We start from the raw sequence: 26,412 nt of genomic DNA, 5'->3' as shown, positions 1-26,412 counted from the left end.
ATTTTTTTTTTTTTTTTCGAAAGTCACAAAATAGTGGTAACTTAAACACTAGCCCACTAGTCTAATCAAAATTTGTGGACGTAAGTAGGGTGCTAAGTGAAAGATTTTTGAACATGCATTGGATTTTTTCCTTTCTCTTCAAGAAACAAATATTAATTTAATAAAATATTAAAATCTGAGTTTTTGAACCAGATACGGAATTTTTATTTATTACTAAAACTTTTTATTTATATTTGAAAATAAACATTTATTTGCGTCAACAGTATATAATGAACACTTGTTTTTTTAAATATAATTTTTTACATTCACGTTCAAAAGAAAAAGTTTTGATGTCTCTCTTTTTCTAGAAAGGAAAATTTATTTTTAGAACGAATATAGCAAAACTTGACTTTTCTATTTTTATATATTCAAATAGGTTGTGCAGTAAATAAAGTTTAAAGTGGGTCGCAAGTTGAAGGATCCTGTTCCCGATTGTTCGCTTGTATCTCAAAATACTTTCGAAGTTCATTAAAGAGTTTATCTGATAATTTTAGTCATTACAGCATTGTCTTCAAACTTGTATTTCCTTTTTAATATATTCTGCTCACTCTAAAAGGAAGCTTTAAAAACAGGTTGTGAATTTCATCCCTGTCAGTCGCTAGCTTTTTAAAGGCGATTCTCACTAGGTTGTAGCGTATTCCGGTAAAAAATGCAAAACATGTTTTTTTTTTTCATTTTTCGTCAATTTTGGTCATGAAAATGCGAATTTTTGATAATGCAAGCACATTTAAAGGAGCAGTGACTTACAACTTGGGAAATCCAACCTTATCTCGAAGACTGCAGCAGCCGGATATTCCGTTATAAATTCTATATTTGTCTATTATATAATTGAAATTTATTTATTTTTTCTCTTTGTCTTATTCTCAAATTAACTTGCTGTTCACCCCCTCCTCCATTATCAGTTAATTATTAAATCTATAAATGTCGTTATTTTTTTGCTATTAATTTTTCTTTTTTGCTCTTCTTAAGAGTTATTAATTGTATCTATTGATTTTATCTTTTTTTTTTAGCTATGGGGCTCCACTAAACCATCTAATTCCCCTCGAATCCAATCCTTACAGTCCAAAATCCTCCGTGAAATCCTTAATGCTCCTTACTTTGTCACAAATCAAATCATCCATCAGGACCTCAATGTCCCCTATCTTGCCGAATTGGCCAGAACCAGATACCGTTCCTTCCATGATAAACTTCCCAACCACCCAAACCAACTCGTTTCTAACCAGGCTTCTCCTTCACTACCTAATAATCCTCCTAGGCGTCTGAAAAGAAGATGGCCTCGAGATCTTCTCCTTTAGATATGTTTTTGGAGTTCTATCAATGGGTAGATTCTCCACATGTTTTTATCATGTCATAATACCACTTACAGAAAATTTACTTGATGTGTATATATGCATACAGATGAAAATATCAAAAAATAAATTATTAAAAAAAAAAATATTTTTTTTTAACTTTTTTATTATAACGTTGTAGACGTTATAACGTCAAAACTTTCAACGTTGTTGAATAGTTAGGGGTGTATTTTGCACAAGACTACATCCATTCCCCATAATTCATTGTAAAACAAAAAAAATGTTACTGTTATATTAACCATGTAAGGCCCACCAAGGGGATCTTGTACTAAATAAAAATATACGATAAACAACTTTATCAGGTTAATTAATTTCTCGAGCATTTTCTATTTTCTAAATATTAAAATTGCATTGTGGTAAATAGAATCGTAAGCCATTTTGATATCGAATTAGTATTTTCAAAAAAACAAAACAAAAAAAACTGGACGAAGCTGAAAGTCAAGGAGGTATAGAAGGAGAGTATGTGGAACAAAATAGAAAAGCACTTGAGCTGATAATAAGTGGTATCTAGAAAGATTAGAAGAAAAGAGCTTCGATTGTTAGCGGAGTCGAGTGTCTTTGTCTGCCTCGAGATTGGCGTGTCAGGAGCAGGTCCATCTCTCGTCTATCTGGGATCTCCTCTTCCCAAGAAAGTGGTTGGGAATCCTTGAGGAAAATCGCTAACGGGTCCCCACTTTCTAAATATTTGTTTTTTTTTTAAAGTTTACTAAGCACTTAGGGTCCTAACCTTACAGAACAAAGATGGACACGTGTGTCTGTTTATTTATCAATTAGTGTGTAACCAAGTATAGATCCTATATGTGTACTAAAAAAAAGATTGCTAGGTTAAAATAAATGTGGTATTGAGTGGACTGTATTGAATTGAACTAAAGAATGATTTTATTTATTAATTTAATACCAGATCGGTCTGGTACATTTACAAGAGGTAATTTTTTTTTTTTAAACAATTGATTATGGGGTATAGTCTCATACAAAACACACCCCATATGCAATGTTATAAATAAAACAAAAAAATTAAAATTAAATAAATAGATTAAAATACATAAACATAAAGGTAAAGTTAATAACAAAAACAGTAACATTTATGGATTTAACAAAATAAATAATTGACTTCTAATGATAAAAAAAAGTAAATTTAAAAAAAAAATGAAGAGAAGAAAAATAATGATCAACAGAACTATTTTGTATATTTTTTTTAGGGGGAAAAATACAATGAATATGTCTATAGAAATCAATGATAAAATTATGCAAGGATGTAATATTTGCCACTGATGAGTGGATGAGATGAAAACTCTCTTTTGAGAAATATGTTGCCAAGTCAAGTCAAAACAAATTAAAATTGACTAAATGTTAGTTTTAAGATATTTTTTATTGCGGTTTTTATTTAAAATTATATACAGTTTTCTATATTAAAACATAAAACAAACAAGTATTATTAATTTTTTCGGACTTAAGAGGTATCACAGCTTATGCGTCGGTATTTTGCCACGGTAATTACATTCATTCAACCCAGTGGAAAAGATATCTTTTATCATTAATAAAAAAAGAAACAAAGGTTTAAATAGAATTTGAGGAACTTTCAAGTATAAATGATTAAGTATTAAAAACATAAGATAAGTATGTACTACCCTATGGAATTCTTTTTCTTTTTTTTTATTTAAGTGTTTTGACCACTCATTTACACTTTATTTACAAATTAGATTACAATTGGCATGTTCATACAGTTGGTATACAAATACAGTTGAAATTTACAATCACAATTACCATTACATATTAACAATTACAATTTACACTTTATTAATTTATTACTGTTGTGGAGTCTTCTCTGAGCATTTCCTGTACACATGAAGATAATCGGTGTGACTCCAGAGAGCCCAGTAAGAATGTGCCCAACAGCGAGATCGCTTCAGCAGCAGCGACACATCGGTGCATCCTCCCTCCTTCATGAGATGACAGTGGGTGAGTCGAGTAAGGCCTATCCGAAGACGGGTTAATACATCTCTGTAGCAGATTCATGTTCCCGGCCGGACGTTCCACCGTATGCAGGACCATTCCTAAATTGTTGTCTCTCGTGATGAATATGGTGATAGTATTATGAATAATACTTCACTTATCTCTTTCAAACTGATCCATCACCTAGAACTACATCTAGACTAACAACTAAGTTGGAATCCACAAACAAGACTGAAAATACAGGAAACTGCTTGTCAATTCCGCCTATACAAGACTATCACTAGATAGTCTAAACATCCGATCAATCACAAATGAGTCATTTACATGAATATAATAAGGCCTATTTGGATTTACGGAGTTCAGCTTTGAAGCTCCACTGAAACCATCGAATTCTTCTTGTATCCCTATTCCTCCCTTACAACCCAAAAGTCTTCGTAAAATCCTCAATGCTCCTTACTTGTCACAAATAGAATCACACATACCTTAATGTTCTATATGTAACCGATCTAGCCTAAACCAGATATCAATCGTTCTATTATAACCTTTCTAACCACCAAAACCCACTAGTTTCTAACCTCTCTTTCTCTTCCATTCCTTAAAATCCTCCGAGGAGCTTGAAAAGAAGATGGTAGCGAGACCAGTTAACGTAAAATCATCCCTAGAGTTTTACCAATGGGTAGTTTCTCTACATGCCTGTATCACTCCATTATACTTACATCAAATTTACTAGTTATATTTTTATGTAAATACAGTTGTAAAGAGCAATAAATATTTCAAATATATTATTTATTTCTGTTTTAGATTAACTTGAACCATTTATCAATCCTTCCATGATAAACTCCTTAATTACTCAAACCCATTTGTTTCTCACCTTGCTTTCTCTTCAATACCTGATAATCCTTTCGACGCTTGAAAAGAATATAGCCTCGAGACCTTCTACTGTAGAAATGCTATTGGAGTTCATCTAATGAGAAGATTAATGAAAAGTAGCATCACATTCACTGGTTATATATATTATTATGTATATATATTAGTATATATATTATTATGTAATATATTAGTGTAATACAATTGTAAATTTAAATAAATAAATAATAAAAATTGGGTTTTCTAATATCACGCCCATAATGATCAACAATATTAAATGCCTGTCCAAAATAGATGAATTGCTTTAAATATTGCGCAATATGTCCCTTTTTTTACCAGATTTTCATTGGTATTTTTCAATAGAATTGTAATCCTTTAAGTAATATTGAGTACTAGGATTCCATTACCATCTTGTAGCCAATGGAATATAGGAGCCCATATATCGGCCAATAGAAAGGAATCATATTTCCATTAATGTAAACGAATTTGCGGAAGATGGGCAAGTAAGAGGGCAGAGATAAGGGGAAGTTAGGGGTTAATTGCCAGATGAAAGGATCCTTTGAAGCAGCCTCTTGGAATTGCATTAGCTTCGGGAGCCTCTGTCTCTTGCATACTGGTTCTGGTACCCACTTTACAGTACATTTTTACGTTCTAAAACTTAACCTATCGATTGGAAACGAAATGAAATATAGTTCATTATTCTGGGACTAGGTTCCTTAATTTTAATTTTACAATAACATACATTGGCTAAAAAACAGTGTGGCCACATTTAAGTATAACTTATATTAAAATTGTATAATTTTAAATACAGATAACAAAAAAAAAATTAAAAAACTAACTGACTAAATTCATAAAAAAACAAAACAAAAAAGGAGTTATAAAATACTTGTACTATCATAATATTGGATTAGATTGGTTGAAGTAAAAGGCAGTTGAATAGAAGGGTTTTTAACGGGGGGAAGGGTATGTTAGAGGGAATGAAGTTCCAGTGGTATGCAGCTCGGGTAAAAAATGATTTATCAAACGCAGCCTTACCCTACCGAACTAGGGTGGAGCGTAGAAGATAATAGGGACCTGGTATTACGGGATTTGACTGAGAATTTGAATCGCAGGTTTTCTAGGATATAGGAGGGGTTGTTGAGTACTAATTATTTGGAATAGAAAGGGAACTAGGAAATATGATTCCGAAAGGATGGATAGAGCCACTTCAGCTCGGTATAATTCTGGGTTATGTGCGTGTTAATGCATAAGAAGTTTAAGTTTAGATTCGAGTTTACCCGAGAGTCCATCATATACCAGGCAACCATAATCAAAGTCGAGGAAAACAAGAGAGGAATCTAATAGTTGACACGTTTTAGGTGGAAGGAGATTGGGTAGCTATAATTTAACGGGAAATTTGGGTAATGTGTTGTTTCCAGGATAAAGTTTGATCAAAAGTGATACCAAGATTTTTTACTGACGTATGGAATGAGATAGGAGTATTGTTCAGGATAATGTTGGGGGTCCTGGGATAGATTTAAGGAAATAGGGAGATTATGATAGCTTTAGTATTTTCGACATTAAACGTAATTTTATTGTCTGTTGCCTGACTACTTACACTATTGATGTCTTCTTGTTGTTTTAGAATGGCATTTGAGGCATCATGAGGATAGAACGGAAGGTAGATTTAGGTAAGTCTTCTCGATACCTATCGATTGGTGGAATCTATGTATTGAAATTTAGTGTAATTGAATAGAATTGATATTTTTTTATTTCAAGTATTAGTAATCTTGGTAAGATCTGCAATGGATGATCGCCGGCGAGAAATATTGACTCTGGGCCGGACATACAATATTGTCCTTACATAGGTTCGTAGAGGACAACAATAAAGGGCCAAAACGTGTAATGTAAAGAGTTTTACATTATTCTCTGGACATATTAATTTTAATGTTGGCCATACTTAACCCTTTAATAGTGTGGTATAATGACGAATTCTAGTCCAAAAAATGTCTAGTTTATCATATATGGAAATACTTGGAATGTAATAAACAATATTAAAAAACGTGTATTATATGTACCTTGTTAGTAATTAGTCCCTGTATGATAGATTTTAAATCATTATCACTATCACTGTCTTTTATGATTGACGAGTCACTAATATTACTACTATCCATATTAGATAACAAAAAAATTATCTGAAAATACGGAATTGAGCTATGGGGCTCCACTAAACCATCTAATTCCTCTCGAATTCAATCCTTACAGTCCAAAATCCTTCGTAAAATCCTTAATGCTCCTTACTTTGTCACCGATCAAATCATCCATCAGGACCTCAATGTCCCCTATGTTGCCGATTTGGCCAGAACCAGATACCAATCCTTCAATAATAAACTTCCCAACCACCCAAACCAACTCGTTTCTAACCTGGCTTCTACTTCACTACTTAACAATCCTCCTAGGCGTCTGAAAAGAAGATGGCCTCGAGATCTTCTCCTTTAGAAATGTTTTTGGAGTTCTATCAATGGGTAGATTCTACACATGTTTTTATCATGTCATAATATCACTTACAGAAAATTTACTTGATGTGTATATATGTATACAGTTGTAAATATCAATAAATAAATTATTAAAAAAAATAACAAAAATAAAAAAATATATATAATTCACAAAAACGATTTTTAGAACTGATGAAGCACTAATCTCTGATGCTAACTATTGTGTGATCGGTTTCGAAGTCGACGGGATACTGAATTCAACATTAAACCACGTCTCCTTCTTCATTTAAAATAATCTTTGAAAATCGAGGAAGCAAAGAATCTAGCCCCAGTATTAAATATATTTGTTGGACTAAACAGTTTGAAGGCCTTACCCTGCCCCTGCGTTGCATGAGATAAGCTGAATACTACCCTACGCTCTCGGGACAAACTGTCAATGGGTTAGTGTACTTTGTTACGCCGAATCGAGTGGTAAAGAACATTTGGTTATAGAAACAACGCGAAAGTTCATATCCTAGCTTGACCAAATTTTAAATACTAAATATACATAATTGAAAATAAAAACACTATTTATAAACTTAAAACAAATAGCTCCTGCATTTACGATGCGTTTTAATAGGGTTAAGGGGGGGAGGGTTGCTGAAATCCCCCGAACGGTGAAATAAGCAAGATATATTAATTTTAGTTAAGTTTCATCATCTATATTAAAAAAAAAAAAAACTTTATTGTGTAAAATTTAGGATATTATAATATAACATTATTTTTTGCCTAAATTTCTTTCCTTCTTAAATGTAAAGTAGAGTGATAAAAAAAAAATTATATATAGATATTTTAATAATAATTATTTTCAAATTAAGACAATACACTAATATATAAGTAATAATATTTCTCTTTTGCAAAATTATGGCACCTAGAAACATTTATTCAATATTAAATTGTGATAGAATCATTATTGAAATACAAACAATTGTAGTAAACATACTTAGTTGCACAATTGTGTTTTCTTTCTTACTCTCATTTCTGACTTCTCATTTTATAGCCTGATGGAAAACTGTATGTAATAATAAATAAAAAAAACTATAAAAAATTATTCTGGGACACGTTTTCCGTTTGATATCCAGAAAATTGTTTAAAATAAAGTTATTCCTTTGGTTTAAATGTGTATTGATAACAATAATTTTGTATTTATATTTATAATATTTCTTTCTTAATATTTATTATCAAAATTTATCTTAAATATATCAAGAATACTTAATAGCTTTTAAAAATACGCGCCTGACCCACGGTTACCATTTGGGCCGCGATTCTTCACCTGTATGCCAGACTTACGGAACGTGACTTACCGTAAAACACATCTTAACTGGATGCCAAGCATACGACTTCATCGAATCATTATATGAATTAACAGCAGATTAAATTTTGCAGGATAACAAACAGGCTGTAAATAAACTTTTTGAATTTCTGAATCACTCAAAACTTTACCATAAAATTTTACCACAAGTTCCTATGTTTCAATAGTTATACATTCCAATTTGAAAATTAAGGCAATACGGACTTATAAAAATTTCGGATATCAAGGAAACAATAATTAATAAAAATATCGGAAATAATGATCCCGAAGTGTTTGATGCCTTGAAATAATAATAATAACAAGAAATATACAGTTTGGAAGTTATTTATTTATTTTAAAATAATGAAGAAAATGGTCACAAGAATACAGCTATTTATTTATCGACGTTTCACCCCACTTTGTAGAGCTTTATCAGGTCCAAAAAGATACAAAAACAACTATTATTGGATTTAAACAGAAAAATAAAATAAAATAAATATTATATAAATAATTAACAGGACCCCTAATCATCTTCTTCATAATTTGAATAATTATGGTCAATTATTTACATATATAATATTTATTATTATTTTTTTTTTGTTCAAATCCGATAAAAATACCAATAAAGTTTTATTGTTTATATTTTAGAGACGAGGGATATTTTAAGGTTGAATGGTCGGAAGAAAAGGAGAAAGAAGAAGGAAATGGAATGAAAATAAAGAGGCTGTAAGCTATATCTCTTTAGATAACCCTGACTGATGAGGTTAGTTGAGGTATGGCCTTCTTCCCCATAACCGCTTCCATATTTTATACTTCGCTTTTGTTACTTATGCGTGGTTTGATTTATGTTTGAAATTTATAAACAGGTCTTCTGATATATAAAGAATATATGTCAGACACTATATTCTATTAATATAAAAAAAAAAAACTATCCAAAAAGAAACAACGAAGAAAAAGAAAACAAAATATATGCTACAATGGGTATACGTTGCACTGTAACATATAATATAATGGAGCTAAAACGTCATAAATAAATAAGTTTTACTTATTTATATATCATAGTGACTGAACTCACGACCATCTTCTGCTCATAATAAATTTAAAAATAGATTTTTCAGAGCAAAAGATTCATTTTGGCTTAATCTGATTGGTGCTAAAAAGAATCAGCCACTAATCATGACGCATTAAGAAACAAGTATCTACTGGTTAATTAAATCCTTGAAAGTGGAAAATTAATGAATGTAATAACTAATAGTTTATTAGTGAATGATAACTTTAAAATAAATTCTAACGTCTTTGGATAGAAGTGCTTTAGATCCTATTTTAAATTTGGCACCTACTCTATGACTGCACCATTACCGATTGTCACCTAGTTTCTATGATATGATATTCTCGTGTATCGTTATTCAATAATAAGGTAATTGGATAAACTTTTAAATTCTTTCAAAAGTTACATTAACATTTTTATTAGGAATGTAAATAAATTTTCATAGTTTTGATTTCATATGGTATGTTTATATGATATTAAAAAATAATTAATAATAACAATACATTAATTCATTTTATTGTTTAAATGGCATCTTAGTAATAGAAAGGATTTAAGAACTTAAAATTAAATCAGTTATCATGCTGTAAAATTTCTATGTATAATGTCCTTTGCTTCATCTTGCACGTGTTTGCGCAATTTTTTTTTTTGGGCTGCCAAATGTTATATCACTCTGTTTAATGTCCAATGAAGTTTTAATTGAGACCTGGAGATCCAAGCGGGAATAAATTCAACTCTGATAATTTTTCTGAAAATCCAAAAATAAAAGTAGGCATAATTCTAGAATTTATTCCCATCTTAAACGCATGTTTAAGCCCTTTCTACAACATATTAAAACCAGATAAACTATTTTCATTTATAAAACAACATTAAAACCATTACTGATTTTGGTTTTGAAGTCTGGCTGCAACATCCTGAACTAAAGATAAAAAATAAAAAACCTCAGAATTCTTTAAAATCGCTCTTGGTTTTTAAGATATACTCAATTATATCACGAACTACGATTGGAATCTATAGATGACGTCATCAAAAAACATTTTAAATTTAAAGATGCAGTGGTTAAAAATACATTTTATTTAAATTTGAATTAATTTTATAAAATTTATTTTGATACTTTCATTCCTTAATTTCATATTTGCTTATTTTATATTTAATTAAATATTCATCATTATTATTTTATAGATATATTATTGTATTTTTACCAAATTAACTCTCTATTATATTAAAGCGTTTTAATTGATCACCGTATATTTTATTTTACATTTAATATTATATGATGTCATATTTTATTTTACATATAATATTATACGATGCCATTTTGTATTTTACATATAAGGTGTAATAATAAAAATAGGAATAATACAGAATACATGTAAATTAAAGTTATATAATTTGAGCAATTAAATGAATAGTAGATTACAATGGCGAATATTCCTATTACCCTCAACTTAAACATTCCTTTCGTGGGCGTGGATGACTTTTGGGATTCAATTTTGCTTTGAAGGAGACCAGGATTATGTCACCTTGATGTTTTGGTACTAGTTGGAAAATGGTGGAACCCTTTAGGGAGAAGTAAGTAAATGGTGGTACCCCTACAATATCATTTGTCATAAATAATATTTCGGACGCTCTCCTTTCATCAAAAGCTAAGTAATACTAGGATACCTAGATAAAAGCCCTTGCCAAATTGAAGAAAATTTGAGATAGTAAGGTTCAAAACTGTTGTCGTGGAATGACCCGTTCCATTTCATTGGATACCTAGAAGAGGCTCGCGGAATAGGGTTGGGAACATCTACCCAGCATTATTACAAGGATTATTATAAGGATTACCAATCCTAAATCCTTAATACTCCTTACTTTGTCACAAATCTAGTCATCCATCAGGACCTCAATGTTCCATCTGTTGCCGATTTGGCCAGAACCAGATACCAATCCTTCCATGACAAACTTCCCAACCACCCAAACCCACTTGTTTCTAACGTGGCTTCTTCAATACCTGACAATACCCCTTAGGCGTCTGAAAAGAAGGCCCCGATATCTTCTCTAGTAACGTTTTTGAAGTTCTATCAATGAGTGAATTCTCCACATGTTTATATTATGTCATTTTATATCTAATAGCAAATTTTCTAGTTGTATATAATTTTATAACAATAAATAAATTATTAAAAAATAAATAAAAGCAAATTTAATTGTTAAAATAACTATGTAAGGTCCACTAGGATGATCTGATATTGATAGTAAAAAGCTCGTCATAATTTCAGTTAGTCATGTCAGTCTTTTCGAATAACTGCCATACCATGACCGTAGGGGTTCCTTCAGAACGCAACTATTCTGTTTTCATATGAAAATTGCTTTGAAATGGTTTAATGCTAGTGAGAAAATCAAATTAACAATAACTAAGTAACAGATAACGTAGCGAATATCTTTATGCTTTCATGAAGAAACGATAAATACCATGGCGATGGTACAAATTTCTAGAAGGTTATCTAACCTCCCCAGTAGGTTGTAGTGAAAAAGTTTTAGTTATAGGCTAAATTCTTCCAGGCTTAAAATAGAAAAAAATATCAAATAATGGTGTATAATATTTACTAACAAGAAGATGAATTTTGCTACTTACAGTTGGTAAATTTATTCTATAGTAAAATATTTTGGCACAGGCCATAGAAATTAATAAAAAGAAATTTAAAAGGTAAGTGATTACAATGAGATATTGCTTTTATTTTATTAAAATTGATCTTGTCTTTAAACAATAAGTGTCATAAATGAAACGATTTATACAGGATTATCTTAATTTAATTTTAATTATCTTATTAATTACTTTATGTTTTTCATTCTTTCATATAGAGTTTATGTGAGGTCTGTCAAAACAAACTTCAGTAAATCCATTTTTTAAATTAGACTTCCTGCTTTAATGTTCTGTTTGAGTTACCCTTGATCTTTGGTGAAAAGAATTCGTTTTTAAACTCTTCATAACCTTGTTAAAATGTCAGACACATTTCCAAGTTATGCCTCGTGGGATGGCACTTTCAATCTTTCTGAAAAATTTATCCTTCATTGTGGTACTACGTATGATTCGGTAATGAATTGTTATGAAACTGATTCATGGCTAAGTTGGAATTCAGAACATTCTTTCAACGAATTTTCTAAACAAAAATGTATGGTTTTATAATAGAATGTTTTTGTGATCTTTTGTTAGAATATTTTATAGATTATAAAAATCAAGGGCTCAGTACTTTGTAAGGAAGTTGATTGTTTGATTGACACGGTTGTGCAAGGAGGTGACTTGTACCCACTTTATAGAAGACCTAGCGAAATCACAGAGTTTATAGTCATGGTGAAAGTTGCAGGATAATTATCTCCACAGCCGGATTCGAACCCCCCAGAGATAATAACTCTCCGCCTAATCTCACTGACTTCACTCCCAAAATATAACTCAAAATTTATATATTTGAAAACCAACAAGGATTTAAAATATATTTTTCGAGGTATTTCAGTTAGATTGAAGAGATTTTTTATGCTAAAATCAATCCAAGTCCAAGTTAAGGGGCCAACATTCTGAGAAACGGCATCTGTCAAATTCAGACAACATAATAATATAAACTCTATTACTTGTTCATTCGAACCAAACGAAAGATTGTTGAAGGAAGTGGAAGAAAAACAGTTATTAACGAGTCTTTTGGACTAGTTAGGAGGTAAATATACTAAAAGTAGCTACTCCAAGCAGATTGGAAAAATTTATTATGGATAGAGTAAGAGCATTCGCATGATTAAAAGCTTTAGAGATAGCAAGTGATATCACTACAAATTTCTTTAAAATGAAATTTGTCACTTTTCATCGTAAAACTGATATTTCACTCTTTTTATTACAGGAAATGACCGATCCCTGTTTCGATGGAGCCAAGTTCGAGATAATCAAGAGGTATTTCGGTCTCTCTGAGGATGAGTTTACGAAAAATGTTCAAAAGCTTTACGAATGGCTTATAACCCAACCGCACCTCCCCCACGATGTTGGTAAGTACGAATTCATAGGAATTATGATATTTTTCATGCCTGTTCTCCAGGGGATGTCAGGATAATTGTCCAAAATTATTTATATTAATTCAAATTAGTTGAACTTTTTTTTTTATATTATTATTTATTTATTGTAATTTACAACTGTAAAAAAAAAAAAATACAATAAGTGAATATGTGGAACGTTTCAAACACTTGAAAATCCTGGGAAGGAACTACCCAATGATGATACTTCAATTTTAAATTAGAAGGTCCCGTGGCCATCTTTTTTTTCAGACGCCTCGGAGGATTATCAGAGATTGTTGACGATGAGAAGTTATGAACTAACGGGTTAGGATGGGTAAGGAGTTTGTGATTAAAAGGCGCACATCTATTTTTGGCCAAATCAACAACAAAAGGGATGTAAAGGTCTTTGTGGATGAGTTGATTTGTGATTTAATAAGGATTTAACGGAGAATTTGGGATTGTAAGAATTGGATACGGGAGGAATTTGATGGTTTGGTAGAGCCTCAGAGCTCAATTCCCTATGACCATATTAGTCTGATTATCAAGTAAATTTTTTATTGAATCCTAAAACTATTATCATTGGATTATTTTCCACAGGTATTTAGCAAGTTTCCATAGGCAATTAGACACCTTTATAAATTATAATAATTAATATATTAGGGAGTGGTATTAGGTAATATAAGCATCAGCGCTACATAAATGAACAGAGTATTTGTTTACATTTTAATATATCCATGAATAATATAATACAAAAACCTTGATTCAAATTGATTGTCTTGCCATAAAATATTACTACATTATAATATGATTACCTTGCTGGGAGAATGTAAAGCAGCAGGAGGTGATGCATGCCATGGCATGTGGTGAAGTTGAAGCACCGTTGTCCAAGATCAGACTTTCTTCTTGCAATGGCTACTCGAAGTCCTTCTTCTTCATCTCCCGAAGTGTTTAAATCTGTCTAATCCGTAATTCCATCCGACTACCATCACTTGGGTATCGGAGAGGTCCCTTCTTACTTATTGGCTTCTCGTAGCTCCACCCCAAAGCATATATCTTAAAGACTGACCGCTAAGTGTTTGTAGTAATCCATAATTGACTTATCCTGCCAGCTCACTTGTTGACCCCTTTCAAATGACTGACACCTGACACAATTAGGCCTTCCGACCCCGAACCATCTTTCACCTATTACCTCTTAAAAGGTCTTTCGAATTTCTATATGCTTTGGCAGGTTAATAGGTTTTAATAACAAACCACTGTATCTCAGTGTCTTAGACCACCCAGAAGGCCAGACACGCTACATAAGAAATCTCTTTGAAAATATTTATAATATTGAAAAGTTCAATACATACCAATTAGTACCGTAAAATGTGCAACGTAAGGTGAGAATAGACCAGCATGAAATTCAACAAACGGTATTTTATTAAAGTTATTTGTTTTTCGTATACAACGACTTAGGATTATTATTTTTTTGTAAATATCAACAAGTTTCATCACTCTCCTATAATATCATCCTCTCGAAAATTTGTATTTGAATACTTTACTGTTTCATCACTTTTTTTTTCAACTTGTAAATATTGTTGGTTTTCGTGCTAAAAAGAGTTGATTTTATGAGATGGTCATTAGATTTTTATTTATCTACTACACTATATAACACCTGTGGAGTTTAATTAGTCTACCTTTATTCGGCTGTCATTTTATCGTTATAACATTATCATTAAATTTATGGAACGATTTTTTTTGTACGTTTAGTTGCAAGCCAAACTCTTTGGACCCTAAATGGATTTATTTTTGGAGCTTTCAGAAAAAAAAAGAATAAATGGTAACAATTTCGGAGACATAGGAATAGGATAAAATGCATTTGAGCAGGTAGACAGGTTTAAGTATTACTAGGTTTAAGTATCACATCAAGACTGATCTAGTGTATTTGTATTTAGAAGCGTATCACTGTGATAATGTATGCAGGTAGCAGCGATTGGTGGTACCGGTTTCGAAAAGCCTTGAATGGAAGAGGATGTAAGGTTAGAAACTAGGGGGTTTCAGTGGTTAGGGAGTTTATAATGGAAGGAGTGATATCTGGTTCGGGCTAGATCGGTTACATAGGGAACATTAAGGTCTGTATGTATGATTTTATTTGTGACAAAGTAAGGAGCATAGAGGATTTTACGAAGGATTTTGGATTGTAAGGATTGAATACGTGAGGAATTTGAAGGTTTAGAGCCCCAAAGCTCAACTCCTTATGTCCAGATTGGCCTTATTACAGTCATGTAGATCAGTCTTTTGTAATGTGTTGGAAGTTTAGACCGTTTGTCTAGTAAGTGCTGTAATAGTCGAAATCGACGTGCAGTTTCCTGTCTATTCAGTCTGGTGTGAGGATTCCAGGTTAACCGTTTGTATTATTGTGTTAAATTTAGAAAAGGTACAAAATAAAAAAAATTCTCAAAACTTGAACAATCTCTGTTCATTTTACATCATTCTCTTAATTTTTGTTTTATAATAATTTATTATTATTTATCATACTGGATTTTATAATTTTAAAAAATATATTTTTTTGAACAAACATAACATTGCACCTTAACCAGTTTTGCTTATTGCGCTAGACTTATACAGACAGTTATCTTGGACGAGTAGATATAACAGACGAGATAACCTTTGATGGGCCTCTGGATAGAATAAAAACCGATAGGAGTTGAAAAGTTGACTGGCTGTTATCGGAGAGCTTTATTCGGCAGTGGAGGGAGTTTGGGGGAGGAGAAATGGTCTATGACAGAGAGCGAGCCGGGAACCAGATTGCCTCACAATAACGCCTGTTTACTTTCGATTTCCTCGCTAGGAAAACCAATATACATTTTTTTTCTGATCCAAACTTTTTTTTCAACCCTTTAGAAAATAACGCGATTTGGATTTTACTTTTTTTCAAGAGATTCTTCATTTTTCTTTTGTAACCTGTGTTTTCATTGTCCTCCAATACTTGGTGCTCGGAGTTTTCTGGTTAAGGAAAATATGTCTCTTCATTTTTTTTTTTTTTTTTTTTCATTTTTTGTATTGTAGATACAAACTGCTAGTTTAAGGATGCTTGTTTGCCAATTGGTTCTAGTGTAAATCTTCATTGTCATCAATGCCATTGATTTCTAGAAATATTTATTTTATTATTTTATTTTTTCCATATTTATTTATTTTTTTATTTTATTAATTCTTTTATCATATTTTTTTATACACACACACGCATTTACATATGGATGATTTTGTAAACAGCTTTTGAAATGTTAATCCAAGTGTGTATTTATAATAACATCAACTACAATTCAGTTACTTATTTATTATTGATTTATTCTGTAAGTACATGCAATGGGGTCCAACAGTATGGCAACGTCTATCGTTCGCTGACAAGACATAATAAAATGGTAGTATGGAAAATATTAAATATGTGTTCTGACAATTTTAATTATTAGGGCTGCTGATTAAATAGTTGAATTTATATAGCAAGAAATATAAACAAAAGTAGAGACTGGTTGGGTAACTTGATTAATAAATATTCCTATTATTATCTTACATAATCTTCGAATTTATTTTTAAGGTCTGTTCTAACGACCAATTTTGACTGTCAAAATCTTGCACAGCACGAGGATTTCCCACCCAATATCGATACTGCGCATTTTCTATACAGTTTTTTACAGTCAAAAGTGGTTGCTAAAATATAGCTTCAGTTAATTTGGAATAGTTCTAGTAATTGAATTTTAATAATACTACATTTATTGTTGTTGATAGATCCAGTTTTTAATTCTCGTTTTATTGTTGTTTTTAGTATTTTATATTGTTATAGCCGATTTGTTGATTTTATCGAATATTGGCTCTGTTTGTTTAAGGATATTTCATAGAAGCAAATATTGTATAAATTAATAAATAATATAAACAAGACATAAATGAATTAATAAAGGTAACATTACTATGATGAAATTGAGTTTGTTAGAAATTTAGAAAAAGACAAAAAAAAAAAAAAGCAACGTTAATAAATCATAAAGGAAAGTAATGTATAAATAATTCCCTTTCAATAAATTCGGGAAAAAATATAAAAATTTCCCATCGCTATTTTGATAAAAGTTAGGTTTATTCCAATTGTATTTATTTTTATAGTTATTGTTTTTATAATATATATATTTTTATAAATATTAAATACCATTTCTTATGCTTCTTGTATCAATATCGTTTTATTTTATAATATAATATACTATTATGCAAAAGGATATTATTTTTTATAGGCCAACACTATATACCCAGTTGCAAAAAAAAAAAAAAAAAAGAAAGTCTTGAATTATTACAATTTTTTTTTTTATAATATTGATTTACTGATTTATTGAAATTTTCACCATATTTATAATTAACTATTCCTAAACAGATCAAAATAAAGTGAATTTAAGGTATTTCTTCACTGAATTCATTTTCTATTTCTTGTTATTTGTTTTTACGAAATTTAATCTTTGACTAAAGAAGGAGTTTGAGATAATTTTAACTGATGATTGTTTAAAATTAATTTTGGATTGATATTTGATTGTGGAACATTGCCTATAATACAAAATTTGCAATCCTTTGTATATTTTCAGTTATGAGAAAAAACTAGCAAGCCGTCCAAAACTTAGAATTGTTCAGAGCAGTTATAGCTTTCTCTAATCATTTTTTAAAAATAAAACTATGTTGTTACCACTATTGTAGTTAAACATATAAAAATATTGTAGTTACACATAAATATAAAAACATGGATTCTGATGAAAACTTGAAATTTCCAGATTACATCACACTCCAAAAGTTTGTGGTGAATGCTAAGTTCTTGCAAGAAAAAGCGGAAAAGAGGGTGGATGCATATTTCACGGTGAGGAGACTTGTACCATATGTTTTTTCCAACAGAGATCCTTTCTGCCCTGAGATCAAACAGTGTAACGCCTGCATGTGAGGAATATTTAATATAATTATTAATAACTATAATATAATTGGGAAATTATCTTCAAAATAATTTTATATCCTATTTGGAAAATGTTCTGTTGGATGAAAAAAGGAATAAAAGTGCAAGTGAAATAGTTATTATAATTAATGATTATAAATAATTTTCTAGATACATTATGGAATAAAATATGCATGAATAATAGTATTTTAGGAATATTTAAGGAATATGTAAGGACACTAATATGTTAGGAATTAGAAAAGTTAAAATAAATCGATACGAGATCTTAAAATCGATAGCATTCTCGTTTTCTGCGTCTTAAGAAACATATAAGAGGACCCTTATGTTAGATATCAAAAAAGTTAATATAAATCGATACATGATTTTAAAATCGGTACCATTTTCGTTTTCTAATCGTCTGAAAATGTCTCACACAGTAGAAATCGTAAATGGTAAAAATAAGTTAATTAAAAAAAAACTAATTGTTATTGGAATAATATTGTATTCTACTAATTTTTTATTCGATTGAAATAATATCTCAAATATTGGAATACAAAAGTATTCGGATTGTTTTGTCGTATATTTATTCGAATAAAAATATATTCGGCTCTCGTCAATCGAATACAAACTTGGAATAACAATGTATTCGTCTCTCGTCAATCGAATACAAAATTCTAATAAAAATGTATTTGTCTCTCATCAGTCGAATACAAACTTCTAATAAAAATGTATTCGTCTCTCGTCAATCGAATACAAACTTTTTATAAAAATGAATTCTCTCTCATCAATCGAATACAAACTTCGAATAAAAATGTATTCGTCTCTCGTCAATCGAATACATACTTTTAATAAAAATGTATTCGACTCTCGTCAATCGAATACAAACTTCTAATAAAAATATAAGAACATGGTCAGGGTTGCGGTCAAAAAAAGAACAAATAGTTTATAACAATTAAAGGATAAAAGGAAGGAAGAAATAAAATAGTATCTTGTGTTTATTCAAGTTTATTTTATATTGATACTATTTTATGTCTTCCTTCTTTTTATTTTTATGTTATTTCTTATCACTTTATTTTTACATAATATTTATCCTAGCTTAAATTACCTTATTGTATCTTATTTTTTTAATATTCTCAGGTTTTTTTTGTATCTTTTTAGTCCTGTAGAAGCCCTGCAATGTGGGACGAAACGTCGGACATTAAAATAGTTATAAACTATTTGTTCTTTTTTTGACCGCAACCCTGACCATCTTCTTATTTTTAAACTTTTACTGTCAACTATATGTACATATATATAATTCTAATAAAGATGTATTTGTTTCTCGTCAATCGAATACACACTTCTAATAAAAATGTATTTGTCTCTCGTCAATCGAATACTTTTGGCCCATCTCTGAGACTGGGACAGCGGCCGTAAGCAATTTTCTTAGCAACAGAAAAATAGACAAATCTCGATAAACTCAAAAATTAAACATCTCCTATTGTCAATTGTAATAAACAATGTATAAATTTAAAATAAGAAAGAATTAGGTAATTATTGTTTTTCCATGATAGTTATTACCAGTCAGATTTCTTTTACCATTATGAAATATTTAAATATATAAGATTGTCATCCTTAATAATATTGTCAATAATATTGTAAATAAAATATATTGTCAATCAATAAATAATATTGTCATCAAAATATTGCCATACTTAATAATAAAGAAATATTTGTTTTGAAATGTACACGGCGTAATTTCACTCAATGTGGTAAGTAAATGTCTTGTTGAAAAAAAATAAATTGAAAGTATATTTATTTTTAATTTTCTTTTTAAATTATATTACCTGTATTTATGAACTTTTTTTTTTTTTCAATTTCCTAATTATGTATTTTTAGACCAAACAGTTTGTATTCGCTAATTGTGTTACCTTATTAGGGATATCAGGATTATCAAAAGAGAGATCACTCATTTGCTGATTTATACCCAGAGGTTGGTATAATTCATGGTGGTTATAATTTACGTGACGCGACTCGGCAGACTTAGTAACGAGAAGTAGGTGCGACCTGCGGCCCGGGACAGTTGGTTCTGCGTCTGTCAACGCTTGATGGATGACAGTTCTCGAAACTTATGATAGATGTGCCCTAAGAGAATATCACACTTATTTATTCAGTTTCATTTATTTTCGAGTTGATATGAACCAAGAAATGAGTACGTTAATTTACATTTTATATCACGCTCATTCATCACTGTCCTAATCAAATAACACCGAAACTGGGAACTAATCCGATAGTTTGTAGCCATGCATATATAGATATCGCCACAAATATATTAATCGTTCGCCCACTGATAGAAACTTAAATATAACTAAGGTGATGTTAGTATTGTATTTTTTCTAAAAACAATTATAATATTTATTATAAGAAGAAGTAAACTTTATTTTAGGAACAGGCAATTAATATTTCTAAAAGATATATTTATCACTAGACCACAATCTAATTTTAAAAAACACCAAACACGGAGAAGTTTCCCGTGTCAAAAACACGATCCTACCTAGAGCTGAAACCACTTTCTGTAGTCGTTGTAATAAGTATTGTTTAACAATTAAATGTTTTATAAACTAATTTTAGTATTTGGACATTATTTTCTGTTGAAAACTAAACTTTATATACTCCATTTTTTTTTTTTTTAATAAATCTCAATTTTTCTGTATACATTTTAATGTTAAACATTTGTAGTTCAGATACACACATAACTATTTCCACTTATTTCCTATGTGGTAAGCAGTAGAATTCCACTGGACGTGGCCTTGAGTAATTTAAAACTTTATAAATATAAAAAAAAATGGAAGATTATTGATTGATTGATTGATTGATAATGGAATATGGTCCGGGTGCGGTCAAAAAAACTCAAATAGTAAATAATTATACTATTATTATTGATACAACGTTTCGCCCCAAGTTCCAGGGCTTTGTCAGGGCTAAAAAAGATACAAACACTTGACATAGTACAAAGAAGAAAAAAAAAAACATAAGTGGAAAATAACAGGGATATACAATGAAAAGTAAAATATAATAAGAAAATTGAAGGTTGTAAATAGAAAATGAAAAGGGTAATAGTAACAGATAGATAAGAGATAAAATAAGAGAAGAAATATTAAAGAAAGTAAAAATTAAGAGATGAAAAAAGAAAAGAATAAAATCAAATGATGTGACAGAATTCATACCTGTTTTGACGGGAGTCAAAGTCAGAGAGAGCCGTTCAAATTGGGAGGAGTGGGGATGGCAGTTAGCGTGCCACAATAACGAAAATAAATTTAAATTAGGTAAAAAATAAATGGTAATATACATAATAGAGATAGAGGGGGAGAAGATATATTTACAAAAAAATATATAATAAAGTATAAAAGTAATAGAAAAATATAAAATAATGGGATACAATATGTGTAAGTGATTAAGAAAGACAATATACTAAATGAGTGGGGATACAGAGAAGTGTAAATTATAATAGAAAATTAATAATAAAGTAATTAATATAAGTACACTTAAGAAGGTATCCTTTTTAGCCCTGACAAAGCCCTGCAACGTGGGGCGAAATGTTGGCTCAATAGTAATAGTATAATTATTTACTATTTGAGTTTTTAAGACCGCACCCTAACCATATTCCATTTATAAAAAAAAATCTAAATAAAATCAAATATATAAAACAATCGAATTTAAAATTAATTATCTTAAGTTATATGGGAGTGGGTTGCTCCATGGTAAGGCAATGGACTACTAATTCCAAGGACCTGGGTTCGAATCCGGCATGGCAGATAATTATTATATAATATCACTAGCCGTTGAATTAGCCCTATAGGTTCAGGAGCTTTCCGGGGTCCACCCAGCCCAAGTGGGCACCCAAAAATCTGGTGGTTGAGTGTGATTCTGACAAAATCACTTACTTACACTACCGTTGGTCTAGTAACAGTATTTCTTTATAAAGTACTGCCATCATAGGTTACTTACTCGTAGTTTGTTTTTGTTTTTTCCTTTGTCTTGTGTTTTGGATTTTTAAAAAACTATAATCAGTAGCCAAACTTTTACACTTCTACTTTTCACTTATTATGCCTAAAGGGCATGTCGTAATAAATTACTGTAATCAAAACTTAGAAGCAAACAATAAGAATGAATTTTGGAAGGAAATGTTACTAAACAAGTAGCTCAGAAAATCCGATAGCTCCTAAGCATTGATTATTTAACATGACTTTAAATAGGGCTGCCTCACAATGCTATACTTATAACATTTAACATGGTATAACATTTTACATTTAACACAATATCATGAATACCCATAATGTACACGGAACTTAGGGACTTCTGTAGGTACTATAGTAAATTATATTATTACACATAATTTGTAAATTTAATACTGAAAATTAGGAGTTGAAATGATATTTGGACTTTAAATGGAACAGATACTTAGGCTTTCTCCCAGGTTTAACTGACTCTGGAGCGAGGTGCATTATCGTGCGACTAAGGGATACCAACCCCGAGAATTTTAATTTCATATCGTTCCTGAGGAGATGGTTCTTCCTAATGGACATATGGCTCCGAGACGACAACTTCGTACACAAGATACATGTCATAGTGGATTCCGCTGAGAGCACCGTACGTCATATGGTGAAGATATCTCCCAAGAAAGTGAAAGAAAGTGCAGCGTGTTATCAGGTATATTCAACTAATATTAATAGCTTTCAATTAACAATAGTTTAAAAAAATAATAAAAGTTAAAAAAATTATAATTATATAGAATAAATGTGAAAAGATAATATTTGTAGTATTTAAATATACTATACAATAAAATGCATAATTGTTCCTGACATTATATAGTTGTTTTCAGAATGTCTATCCCATCGGGATTGAGAGTGTCATATTTTTGAACGCCTGTCCTTTAGTGAAGGTTTTGCTTGAAAAAGTGCTGAAACCTATGCTGAAGGAAAAAATTGCCAAAAAGGTAAACTAAAAATAACAACTTATTAAAATGTCAATATTATTTCTACCAATACCATTACGATATAATTGATTTAGAGAAGATGAATGATTCAAAAGATTGTGAGGCTCAGAGATAAAACAGACCAAAGATACATAAATCAGAGAGATATATACAAAATGGGGGGTGACGGTAGCAGCATGGTAACGCGCCTGGCTGCTAACCCATAGCTTGCGAGTTCGAGTCCCCGGCCCTATCCGGCATTATTTCATACTTATAACTATACAATACTCACTCACAACCTCCCCTCGGGCATTTGTGAGGCCTGTTAGCCAATGGGTGGCACTCACAAAAATAGGCGTGGGAGTGACGGACCCACCCAATGGAAAACACGTCAAGAAACGCGCGATGTATTTCATAAGTACATCGCGCGAGGCCTTGGACCTCTACGGTCTGTCGCGCCAATAAACAAACAAACATATACAAAATGATAAAAACAAAGTTGACAAAAACTAACGAAAAGAATTTTACAATGATGCCATTGATAGCCTAGCGTGCTGAGCCACAAACTAAGTAGGTTGGTAAACAGTAGGATAACCGTCTTTTCTCTCCTAGGTTGGAGAACAGAAGAAGGTAAAATCTGGAATAAACAAAAAGAAAAAAAATTAGACAGAATATTAAATAATAAATGAAAATAAAATACGGGAATAATGAGTAATTAAGTTAAATTAATAATATAAACAATAAATAAATAGATATATGTATAACGTAGTCATTGGTGTTATTAAATTAGTTCATCAATATGCAATGTATATCAATATTAAAATACAGTATTTCGATAGTGTATAAATATTAAAATATTGCATAATTATACTATACTATATCAATATAAAAATACAGTATTTCGATTATAATTTTGAACACAAACGGGTGAATTGAATTTACTTCAATAAATTTATACACACATACGTTGATAAACTGTATAATATCATAAGTAGTTAAAATTTATAGTATTGTATAAATAATAATAATAATAAAAAAATAAATTACATATTTTTCAACAATAATTATGAATAAATGAACATATCTGTTAAATAATTCAGGAATTTGTACATGGATTGAATCATATGCATTAGTTCTTGGTATTTAAAATGACTTAGAGCTTATATTGGTAATAATAATACTTATGATAATGATGAATTATAATGATAATATAATATCATACAATAATATTCGAAATTTTTAGTGTTTGAAACATGGATAAGTAAAAGAACACTGCTGAAAGTGACAAAATAATTAATAAATAAAAAATTCTAAAATAAATTAATAATATAAGAATACAGGGGATCCTAAAAATAAATAAAACAGACATAAATATATAGACTGAGTTTAATACAAAATTAATAAACTAAATAAAATTTAATTAATTTTAAATTTAATCTTATCACTTTTACGGGACTAGTTTTATTTTTTACAACTGCCCAGGCTATTATAACGCTAGGATCATTCAATAATTGTATTATAATAGATTTTAGATATGAAAAAATAAATAAATAACATAAAACTGTAAAAATAACATTAATTGTCCATTTAAATCTTAAACACTCTTTATTAATATTTTAAATGTCTTACGTTTCGGCCATCCTCGAGGACAATCTATTCTAAACCATTATAGGTAATTAAACATAAGATAAGGCAAGCTTATTAATAAATTAATAAGATTCCCTATAGTTTTCATAGGTTAGCTTCCCTAAAATTATTAGACCTAGGCTGAATAGCCTGCAAAAACTTTTTATAGATGAATGTGAAGTGTAAATTAGTTATAATGTGGTTTAAAATTATTAATAACGAGTATATTATAAAGGTTGTTATTTCAGGATGGCCGAAAGCTTAGATATTCAAAATATTTGTAAAGAATGTTTAAGACTTAAATGGATAAAATTTATTTTATTTTTACAGTTTTATTTTATTAGTATTGTTATTTTTAAATCTGAAAATCTATTATAAGACAATTATCGAATAATCCTCGCGGTATAATATCCTGGGCAGTTATAAATTTGATTTAACATCAGTTAATAGTATCATAAACAAGTGTGTTATGAATTAATATGATCATAATGTAAAACAGAATTATATTTGTTATTTATTTATTTGCAAAAATTTATGTTTTTCTTATATAAATTGATATTGGCGGTAAGTGATGTGGTTTTTTTTTTCTCATATGACTTTCCATTCCTCAAAAGCTCACTGAATATATTCGGTTCCAATATTGACAATATCACAGCCAATTGACGAAGTTCTATTGTTTTTTTTCCCTCCTGGTGGAGAACCCTTGGGGAGAATATCTGGCTGTTAAGGTTTCCCTCAAGGCGGGCTTTTTCGAGCACCTTTTTATTCATTATTCCCTCCCGTCATCTTTAATTTATCGTTGAAATTCCCGGCACTCTTCCCCCGTGGGATGGTGAGAGCAGCTCTCCCGGTATAATATTTCATCCGATTTTAGCTCTCGTCAATTTATTTACAGTGGAATAATCAAAAGCCGGGAGATTTCTTATTTTTACATAAAAAAAGTATTATTTTAAAATAATTAATTGATTTCTTGTACTAAAAGTTATCGAAATCTATAATTTATTTATCGATTCAATTTTTTAGGGAAGGATTTTTTTTTTCTGAACACCTTAAGGCTCTGAGCTAATCATATCACAATCAAGAGCAATTAATTTTGATATTAAATGGTAGAATTGTTATAATAAATTATTTTTATCTATTTTAAATAATTTTATTTTTAAGGGATTATTTCATTATTAAATATTAATAAAAGATTAAGGAAAAAACCCTATAACGACTTGTTTTAGATCTATGTCTACGCCGATTCTGCGGCGAACTTCACAAAGGGCTTGAATAAATCTATGTTGCCCAAAGAATATGGCGGAGATGCTCCAACGCTCGAAGAGATCAATGGTAACACAGAAAATATTTTATTTAAATTAAAATAACTAAATAAAAATAAATGGACCACGTTATCATTACAATTAATTCCGTACAACATTTTTTGAGTCATTTTTGAGCTCCTAACGTATTGTACGCCAAACTTCATAAATTTTGTTCACTTTTATTGTACATTAATTTAGTGATTTGATAAAAAATAAGATAGTTATATTTATTTTTTTAAAAACCATTCGTTGTCTAGATATATCTAGGATAGATGGACCACAGTGTTAATAAAGCAAGGAGAGTTAAAAATATTAAAATCTTAATTATCGTTAAAATGACATAAACATGAAAATCTTTATAGTAGTAACAATATGCAATGTTTCTTTAAGCTATTTTATTTTATTTCTTTTGTTGTTTAATATTGCATTCTGTCGTATTTCAAACAATAGTCATGGAAAGCAAGGTGGAGGGAGAGGGAGAGAGAGAGGGAGGCGGAGAGGGAGAGAGAGAGAGGGGGGGA

General features: G+C 30.2%; 1 protein-coding gene across 2 annotated transcripts in view; it reads left to right on the top strand.

Moving 5' to 3' along the window:
* The first annotated feature begins 9,366 nt into the window (after positions 1 to 9,366).
* LOC106688086 (retinol-binding protein pinta) overlaps positions 9,367 to 26,412 on the top strand; it is an 18,341-nt gene continuing 1,295 nt past the window's right edge. Inside the window, exons 1-6 of one of the 2 annotated variants that reach the window (XM_014432379.2) lie at positions 9,367 to 9,429; positions 12,927 to 13,068; positions 17,856 to 18,015; positions 22,444 to 22,696; positions 22,869 to 22,982; positions 25,814 to 25,919. In XM_014432379.2, coding sequence (XP_014287865.1) covers positions 12,930 to 13,068; positions 17,856 to 18,015; positions 22,444 to 22,696; positions 22,869 to 22,982; positions 25,814 to 25,919 — 772 coding nt within the window. In that variant the 5' untranslated portion in view covers positions 9,367 to 9,429; positions 12,927 to 12,929. Of the gene's footprint in view, positions 9,430 to 11,346; positions 11,747 to 12,926; positions 13,069 to 17,855; positions 18,016 to 22,443; positions 22,697 to 22,868; positions 22,983 to 25,813; positions 25,920 to 26,412 lie in introns of those variants that run through there. The other variant, XM_014432378.3, reaches the window with a different exon arrangement.

The sequence above is a fragment of the Halyomorpha halys genome, unplaced genomic scaffold, assembly GCF_000696795.3.
Source record: "Halyomorpha halys isolate HHAL.00 unplaced genomic scaffold, Hhal_1.1 Scaffold1051.1, whole genome shotgun sequence".
Classification (NCBI taxonomy): Eukaryota; Metazoa; Arthropoda; class Insecta; order Hemiptera; family Pentatomidae; genus Halyomorpha; species Halyomorpha halys.
The sequence above is the reverse complement of the archived record's forward strand: the minus strand, read 5'-3'. Positions and strand labels throughout refer to the sequence as shown.